The sequence below is a fragment of the Nanorana parkeri genome, unplaced genomic scaffold (genome assembly GCF_000935625.1).
Source record: "Nanorana parkeri isolate BGI_ZX_2015 unplaced genomic scaffold, ASM93562v1 scaffold742, whole genome shotgun sequence".
In the NCBI taxonomy this organism is placed as follows: Eukaryota; Metazoa; Chordata; class Amphibia; order Anura; family Dicroglossidae; genus Nanorana; species Nanorana parkeri.
The window spans coordinates 827,782-837,256 of NW_017307010.1; the positions used below are offsets into that span (position 1 = coordinate 827,782).

The 9,475-nt window shown below is 37.2% G+C and overlaps 1 protein-coding gene across 1 annotated transcript in view; it reads right to left on the reverse strand.

The window, feature by feature from the left end:
- Positions 1-8,968, reverse strand: part of EMCN (endomucin) — a 75,348-nt gene extending 66,380 nt beyond the window's left edge. Inside the window, exon 1 of the mRNA XM_018564267.1 lies at positions 8,899-8,968. Coding sequence (XP_018419769.1) covers positions 8,899-8,968 — 70 coding nt within the window. The remainder of the gene's footprint in view (positions 1-8,898) is intronic.
- Between the last annotated feature and the right edge of the window lie 507 nt (positions 8,969-9,475).

The following is a 9,475-nucleotide window of genomic DNA, read 5'->3' on the forward strand; positions in this document are numbered from 1 at the left end:
GATTTCCCTTCACTTCCTGTCTCAATGACAACTAAACAAATTAATGAGAAGGTATGGATATCACTGGGACAGGAAGACACAGAAAACAATTTAAAAAAACCTGCTAGATATATTACTTCTTACTGGTCTAGTCTACTAAATCAATGCATTTATTTGCCATCCTTGTCACCATCAGAATTATCTCATTGTTTCCTGTTCTTGTGACACCCTGTCAGAAGGGCAGGAAGTGAGGGTAAATCTCTACTGGATACAGGTGGTATTCAAAGCTTACTAGACCTGACCCCAATCTATGCAGAACTAAAATAAATTGCTGGGCTTTACAAGTTAAGTGTTTTGAGGGAGTCTTGAGGGAAGAGTTAACTTTGGTGATTATGTTAGGTGTAAAGTAGGGTATACACAGGTAGATTTTCGCTCGTATGAAAAATCTCACTGGAACGTTCGATAATACCATCAGAGACTTGGTGATTGTCATTTGAAATTTTGTTTGATTTTCGTTTTCATTTACCCTAGAATTATGGAATGAATGGAGTTTCCCAAACACAAACCACATTCACTGTTAGAATTTCATTCAATTGGGAAAACTTGCCCAACATGCTCCTTAAAATTTTTTTGTCACTGCCGTCGGAATCGATTATTGATTTGACCCCATTAATGATTAGAAAGTCGAATGAACATTCCAAAATCAATTTCATCCATACAAAATTCTAACCATGTATACCCTACTTAAGGGTTTGGTTAAAGGTTTAGTGTCAGGTTAAATGTAAAGGGATTTAGGTTAAAGTGTAACCACAAGGAAAGGTGGTGTTTCAGTGTTAAGGACACTAAACATAGTGACAAGTAATCTGCAACATTTACACTTGTTCTTGGCACCAAAAGGTCCTGTTGGTGCCAAGACAAAGAGAATTGAGAAACATTGTTTTAAATTGTTTAGACTGCTACATGTGATCCATTACTATATAGCTAAATTCCTACTCAATAGCATCATTGTACTAGTCTCATTGACAAAATATATATGTGCACGCAGAGTCTTTTCATATTGTTGGGTAGTGCAAGATATCCAGGAACTAATGGCAAACATATTCTCCAATGGGAACTAACACTATGGGGTCTATTCACGAAGCTGCCGAGGGCAGCCGAGTGTATGACCGATCTGAAGTAAAGTGAGCCGAACACTGTTCGGCTATTCACTTCAGGCTGGTACGGCTAATTTCAGCCGTACATCGGCTGAAATCAGCCGTACATCGGCTTGCTTAGTGTGGCTTCGGGTCGGCCGAACATGCTAGGCATGTTCGGCAGCCAGCCGTTCGATCACGGCTGGCTCCGCCCAGCTGTCAGAAGCAGATTTCATAAAATTGTGTAATACATAAGACTGTGTAGAACATTAAAAAAGAAATAAAAGAAAAATTATCACAGACAATAGACCTATCTATATCTATAAGATAGATAGATCTATATGTTTGCACCGATTGCTGACACTTAACAATAGATAGGTCTATTGTCTGTGATAATTTTTCTTTTCTTTTTCTTTTTATGTTCTACACAGTCTTATGTATTACACAATTTTATGAAATTCACTATCACGGTATTCAGTACTAAAACCACATTTTATGGTATGGACACCAGCACACTTGTACGAATGGTTTAAAATAGCTATACTTTAATATCAAGCGCAACATATTTGCACTGAATTTTTAACTCTTCCCACTCTACCCAAAACAAAACAAAATTATGGCTGGTGCTAGGACTTAAAGTGAAAAGTGTTGTTTCGAAATAAAGAGAATCCTACATACATTGCAGGAATTTACTGCAGACTCTTACATGCTTCAGTCCTTCAGATACTGATGCAGGAGGTGCAATGTTTTTTTCTCAACTTGACAGCTCTGTGGGCCTATCATCACATGATCAATATCAGTTTGTAATATCAGCATGCTAGCTTGTGTGTGAGCAACCTAAGAGCTCTATAAAATCGTAAAACCAATGTTCAGTTGATGTGTTTTATCTACTGAGATGCATGCACTGACAGTACCCTTGTTCTGAGATGCAGGAGCTAGTAGTGTTGCCCTGAGTGGAGAAAGAAATAGATATGGGACTAGCTGCAGGAAAAGGATAATAGCATATTACTTTTAAATCCCCGCCATGTTGCAGACACCTCTCTGTGTTTGCCATCTATCCAGGAACAGGGCAAGCTCAGAGTAGCTCAGCTGTTGGAGGAGAAGGATCATTGTAGTTGGACAAGGAGCACTGTAATGTGGAGCCCATAGGCATGCCCTGTGTACCTTACGGATGGAGCTGACTCCAAAACCAAAGTACACTGGCAAACCCCACAGAGTTAAGTATAAGTCAGTGTAATCTGCTGAGATTTCATGTTTTCTAATATTTTCTCTTAAGATTTACAAAGGAAATATTTTCCCAAAATAATGAAATGGGTTGCCACCAGCCGATTTCATAAATCCCTTTCAAGACCAAGGTCTCATGGCTTTTTTTCAAAACCTTGTCTTTGAAGAAGTGCCTTTGGTATGTTGTGTCTCTAAAGCAAGATTCAGCGAGTAGCTTTACCAACAGAATGCAAGAATTATACCATAATTAAATCTTTGTTGAAGACAAGAGGGCAATGTCTTATTATTGTTTAACTTGTTATCTGCTTATGGGGAGCACAAGATATGAACAAGCAATTGTTATTTAATCAGGTGATTCATTAGGTGTGCCATTACTGCCTTCCTGTTCATTAAATATGTTCACAGTGTTTTTCTTCTATTACATACTGTATATGTTTCTGTTTTTTCCTTTTTTGTTGTCTGTAAATCACAGAAAAGATGAAAGAGGAAAAGAGCCAGCTTAGAGAATTGGCAGCACTTAAGAGATTTTCTTTGAATAGAGCTTCATGTAGTAACAATTGCAGGAACGTTAATCTGCAGAGTGTGTTTGTGCGTAGCATAGTGACATGAACACAATCTTTACTCTCCAGTTTATATTTATGGTTTATTATCCATTTTGACTCTGTAGCTACACATCCTATTCCTGGACAAAAGAATGACTGAATAATGTCTTGACTGCAAAAGAAAGCATCTTACATAAACCCATTTACACATTTATTTGTATTGTTAATTTACTGAAGGGTTTCCTTACAAAGATGGTTTATATAAATGGCTAAGACTTTAAATGAGTATCTGTCAAATAACTGCAGAGCAATTTAAATTATGTTAAAATAAAAAAAACTAAAAGCTATTTAAAAAATACTGAATATATGTAAAATTATCAAATGTTAATTTGTGCAAAAAAGTCAATAAGCTAAAGCGATATGGTTGAAAAAAATATTACATTATGATTATTATTAATAAAATGTTTAAAGGTTTTCATTTATTTTCTTGTTAGTGGTTATTGTTCATATTCACACTAGAACATTTACACAATTGATTTTCAGTCTGACCAACGGTGTGATGTGAAAGTGCCCACAAATGACCAATTATACCCTGATCATTGGCTTCATTCTTTGATCCACTCATTTCTATCATGATTGCGTGATAGGTGATGGGATGTTGTTGTCATTTTCCTTTGATCTTTGTAACCATGTAACTGGTTGATATCAGGGCCAGCAGTAGACCTTGACAACATACACAGCTGAACAAATAATAGAAAATCCACTCCTAAAGCAATTGATGTGCTTTTATTTCCTTTTATTTCTGATTCAAATGTTTTTAATATCATCCCACTACTAATAGCAGCTCAACACACCAGGCACATGGACTTGTTTCCACGCAGCAAGAGTGGCACTCGTGTGCCTATAATAGTGTTTCTTGTTACATAAATAAAGCAAAGACATTATAATAGAAAGAGGGTAAACAGTTTCCCATACACCATTTACTAAAACAAATTCCACTGCTAATATGTTATTCTAGGCAGTATAAATTATGCAAAATACATTATACGTGTAGCCAAAACTTTGCTTAGCTTTAAATAGCATAGAAAATAGTTAAAACCGCTTTGAGATTTTTTTTATTTGTGTCCTATTAGGGAGATTTTACTTCACTCACTGTTCTGTAGATACAACAGGAAGTAAAAAGAGATCTCCGCAGAATAAAGGAAATCTCTTTGTAGACAGCTGTCCCCACAACAAGTGTTTCCACTGGAAGATTGTTCCTATATTCCTGTTATGGTGACAACTCAAAAGTTTGGATTTTCCCTCACTTTGAAGAAAAGACAACACTGACAACAAGCCCTTTCATACCTTATACAAAAAAGATTAATTCTAAGGCTATACTGGTTGTTTTTTTTGTTTTTTTTTTAATGAAGAGAGTATCCAGTACAGGATAGATTTGAGAGATTATTGTGAACCTACCAAATGCACATTAATTCACCTGTTTCACATTAATTGGCACCTGCCAGCATTACAAACTTACACTGATATTTTGAGTAAGCAGTTACTTCTTTTTGCCGGGAATATAATATTACTATTGTTTCCCAGCTTCGGCAGCCGCTTAGACAGCCTAAATCACATAGTCTCTGGGTACCATGCATTACTGCAGAGAGTCTGATGTTTTAGCAGATAATAATGAAACCATAATTTGTTAAATAAAAATGTCTCTTTTGGTTCCTTAAAAAACCCCAAAAGCTGGTGTCTGGTTTTTTTATGAGGGTGAACAAAGGCAGTGAGTAGGTGAGTTGTGCTTATATCCTCACTCACATTCCAATGCCACTCTTTAGTCCCCATTTTTTTTTAGAATACATGCCCAATAATAAAGGCCAGACTGGCTAATGGCAATGCTACAAGGGTATGCCAAGCTTTTGCATATTCCAGACAACTTGCCTGGTGTGGCAATTGTAGTGCACTCTGATAAATAAAATAGCATTACTAAAAAAATAAAAGCAAAATGCTTGCGTGACATCATTTCCATCCACTGGCAAGTACAGGAAAATAAAGGAGCCAATCTGCCTTTAACTGTGATAACATGTCTCAGAAATCTGAATTATTGAAAAAGTTTCATTGTAGATGGAAAATTCCAGTGCAAAACAAGGAAAGCTCCTGAAAAAACAAGGGGGCCTCAATTTATGAACTTGTGGCTGACATGGTAGTTTATAATTATTTATTAAATAGCAGCTTAGAGCCCAAAAGCAAATTAAAACAGAACAAATGCTTCCAGTATGGCATGGGTAAGTCTAAACATGTATTTTAGCCCCCATGGAAACAACAGCCTACCTTAGTACCTAATATGGTCATTCAAAGTTGGACCCTGAAACGTTCATATGTTTCTAGGCAAGCACTTTCCTGATCCTTGCTGACACTCACAGGGTTATTCACAAAAGGGTGAAGAGTTTGGAGAAGACAGGAGAAGTGAACAATCAAGGACAACATAGCTGATTTGGAAAAATTCTCCAATTCAGCTCACTTTCCTGAATCTGCCCCATTTTCATGGTTCATATTGGCATGGCCCCATCAGACTCCAATTGCATACAGGTGCATGCGCCCTTGTGAAATGACAGCAGGTGCACAGCTTTGACCAATTGCACTATTCTCTTTTCCAGCAGGAGCATGAACAATGAAGCTGGGCCCCTTGGACATTCAATGGGTCCTAGCCTCCCACCTACATTTTCTGGATGAGCGACCTCAGAGAAAAGTTTATTGTCAGTATGAACTTTTCTAGACACAATCTATTACACACACATTGTGCTACAATTTCCCACCAAAAGAGATACATTTGAAGGTTTGTACAAGGATGTTCTTTCAGAAGATTAGGCGATCAGGTTATACATGCATGGTCGGTATCCATGTAATGTTATAGGCAGCTTAAATTGAATGTATAATCAACATTTCTTTTTTTTTTCAGTTTTGGATAGAGTTGGGAATAATTTAAACAACTGGCACTTTATCTATTTTACTGTCTGTGTCCTGTTGGGGAGATTTTCCTTCACTTCATTTCCTTGAGAAGCAACAGGAAGTAAGGGAAATCTCCCCATAGCAAGACAATACTAGACAGCTGTCGCTAGAACAGGGTCCCCCAGCTCAAGATTCCTCTTCCCTCTAATTATAGTGACAGCAGCAAAATGTTGGATTCCAATCACTTTCTGTCTCACGGATAATGGTCCTCAGGGCAAAAAGAGAAGGTGAACTTCCCAAGCAGTGACACAAAGAGAAATAAAACTTTTACAGGGGGTGTTACCCATACCTACTCCATGGCTATAAATACACTTTAAGTTCAGAAGTGAAGTGCATTGCTTTCCTGGAGCACATTTGCATACCTCTCAGCTAGCAGCGTTTTGGCCACCTTTGTACGAGCTCTGCTGTAAATGCAGTATAGGCATATGCTGTTGTTTTTATCATAAAAGTAATAACAATTAAAAAAGCAGGTAAGCAACAAAGCACCCAACTTTATAAACTGGTACTGACTAATTAGCTTTTCTGGCTTAGGGTGTGGCACTATTTGTTATATATTTGTTATATACGAAAATTGGTGTAATCTTTGAATTGTTTAAATCTTTTCATAAATATTTGAACAATTTTATTCATTGGTATTAAAACGTATCTATATTTGGGGTGCACATATCTTGGGTTTAAAAATGGTTCTGTCTCTGCTTATTTTCAATGATTTTGCCTATAGGGTACATAATCCATTCCAGCATAACATATCAAAACTGGATTACCATTAGCATCATACCAAAATTCCCCTGCTCTTCAGCTGGTAAAACTCTCTACTCGGTGCAACCACTAAGTTGAGGTGGTGGGATGTGGACACATTTGTGTTAAATCCTCAGACTGTACTGTCCCATTTGCATGCTGGGAAATAGTATACTCAGTAGTACAAATAAGTAAACTAAACTGTTCACCACACCGAGCCACCACTGCCTCCAGGACCCATAGTGAAAGCACAAACCATTAGCTTTACTACTGCCTGTGCTTTATAATCTTGCTTAGTTAATTATATTGACTGATGATTTCTCCTTTTGAAAATGCCAGTTGCTTAGTTGTTCTACTCATCCAATTTTCAGAAAGAATTGTAGTCAGGCAAACATAAAAACCTTATAGACTGACAGCAAGTAAGGACCATGTAGTCCACTGAGTTTGCCTTTCCTTACATTTTTGTAGGAATATACTGTACCTATGTTTATCCTAAGCATGTTTAATGGGCAAAGTGACAGAGTTTCCTGACAGCACCCCCTTCCACCAAGTCATATTCACCCATCCACTCTGCCTTCTGTAGTAGTCCACCCTGGGTAAGCTCCAGTGTTGAAGAATGTCAGAGCTTACCCAGGTGGGTGATATCCCTAGCCTATCATACATACCAGTGTACAGAACTGTTAACTGGGCACTCAGGTCCCACATACTATCATATTGATGAGGTCCCATACGTCCCCATAACCAGAAGAAAAAGAGAAGTCTATGGCAGTCCAATTGTGATACCATAACATCTTTTTATTGACGCACATTCGCATTATCACAAAGCAAACAAACTCTTGGGGCAGCATAGGGTCCCTTTATCAGGCAAACAATGTGAAGCTCCACTCCTTTTGGGCAAAAGAGTATGGGAATTGATGGAGCAGGGAGTCAGTGTGGGAGCGAAGAACATTGCTGGGAGAGTGGGCTGTCAGGAGACACTGTCAATTTTACCTGAATGGGCATATTGACATACTGTTAACTGACTCAATGGGGTAAATTTTCACTTTGCAAGGGAATTTTCACTTAGCTTAGTGGATGAGATGAAGCTCTGCTAACTTTCAGTCATGTGCAAACAAAAATCCTTTTTTTCTTTTAGATTTGCTTCCACATAATTGGATATCCTTTGCAAATTGAATTTTACCACATTCACCAAGGTAGGAGAAAATTCCCTTACAAAGTGAAAATTCACCCCAGTGAGTCAGGTAAAAGTGAGTCAGTTTTCAGGTAAAATCAACAGTGTTTCCTGGCAGCCCATTCCCCCAGCCATGTATACTCAATTGCTCCATCAAATTCCACACTCCTTTGACTCCGTTGCAGGAAGTGAACAGCCTAAATGCTTTAATACACCAACCCTATTCTCTCTTCTGGAAAAAGAATATTTCTGATGGTTTGAAACCAACACACCACTTTGGAGGGTTGCTTGTTACCTCTTACGTGCCAAACAAAAGCTTTACAATTTCAACTAAACAATCTAAAAATAATCCCCCTCCAAAAATAAAAAAAAAGATGCTCTACAAATGTTCCATCGGTGTTATTATTTATTTTGCAGGGTTTATTTCAAAATGAACACTCTCATTTACCAATTATTCTGCCAGAACCTGATAAAATGTAATAAATAAATTATTACATTTTTCATTTTCTAAGGAGAAAAGCAAGTAGGTCCAGATTTAGCTCTGAGTTGGTGAATGCATGCTATATTATCAAAGCCAATTACTTCCATTGTAACATGTGCCAAATCTGTGAAACAATCTCCAATTTATGCTTAATTTAAATTTTTTTTCCACAAACAAGTTGTAACTCTTTAGTCATTAATAATGGTAATGCATGTTTTGCACTAAACCTGGCAAATTTTTGCACAACTTCCGTCATAATAGCTAATGTTAGTTTTCACTGGAACGTTACATTATCTAGACATTTAGAGAGTGCTGTGAACATCTGAACGCATACAGTAGGATTTAAAAAACAGACTCTTCCCTTTCATGCGATTGGTTAAGTGAAGTAGAAGGCAGGTTCACTTTGTTTCTCTTTACAATATAGTGTGCATAATTACCAGAGCTTGTGAAATATGAAATACATTCAGTTGTAATAGCTAATAGTGACCTGAAGAATGTCATATGATACTGATTAGGCATATTTCACTTACAAATGGAAAGAGATGCAAGGAAAGAACAGATGGCAAACTAGTATGTAGAGTACTGTAGTAATAAACAGAACAATATAATGTAAGTGATCAATGATAAGTATGTTACCTGTCAGCACGTTATTGACAGCCAAAAACACAACTGCAGCTCCGAAGTACTTCATGGTTCTCTCTAACATCCCCTGTGCATTATCCCATATTTTCCTATAGTAGGGCAGGACTTATCATGTGGAAAAGGTGTGTACATGCTCAGCCTCTTTTTGCTTATTTTAGGGCTGATAAGGAACTGGAGGAAATGCACAACCTCCTGCTGGGAGTTCAGGACTTTGGGGGATGTATTGTTTAAATTCTTCACAGGAAACTCCTTTCATTTGGCTTACAGACGTGTTGTTCTTAATAAAATTATAACTTTTTAACCATGTCAGTACTGACAGCCATCATGCCTCAGGAAATTGCGAGTACGTAAAAGCATTAAAATTTCCTGTACCCTCACGCTAGTGCTTTACATATTGTTTGTGAGAAAAAAGGAGAATTTTGGGATTTCTGCATGAGAGACTCCTGAAATGTGAAGTCATAAATAGTTAAAATAAAAAAATGTTGCCATATGTTTCTGAAACAAATGGTTAAAACAATTAGGGTTGCTGATGGACAAAAAATTAATAAATTGTGAAACATTACTTAGTAAT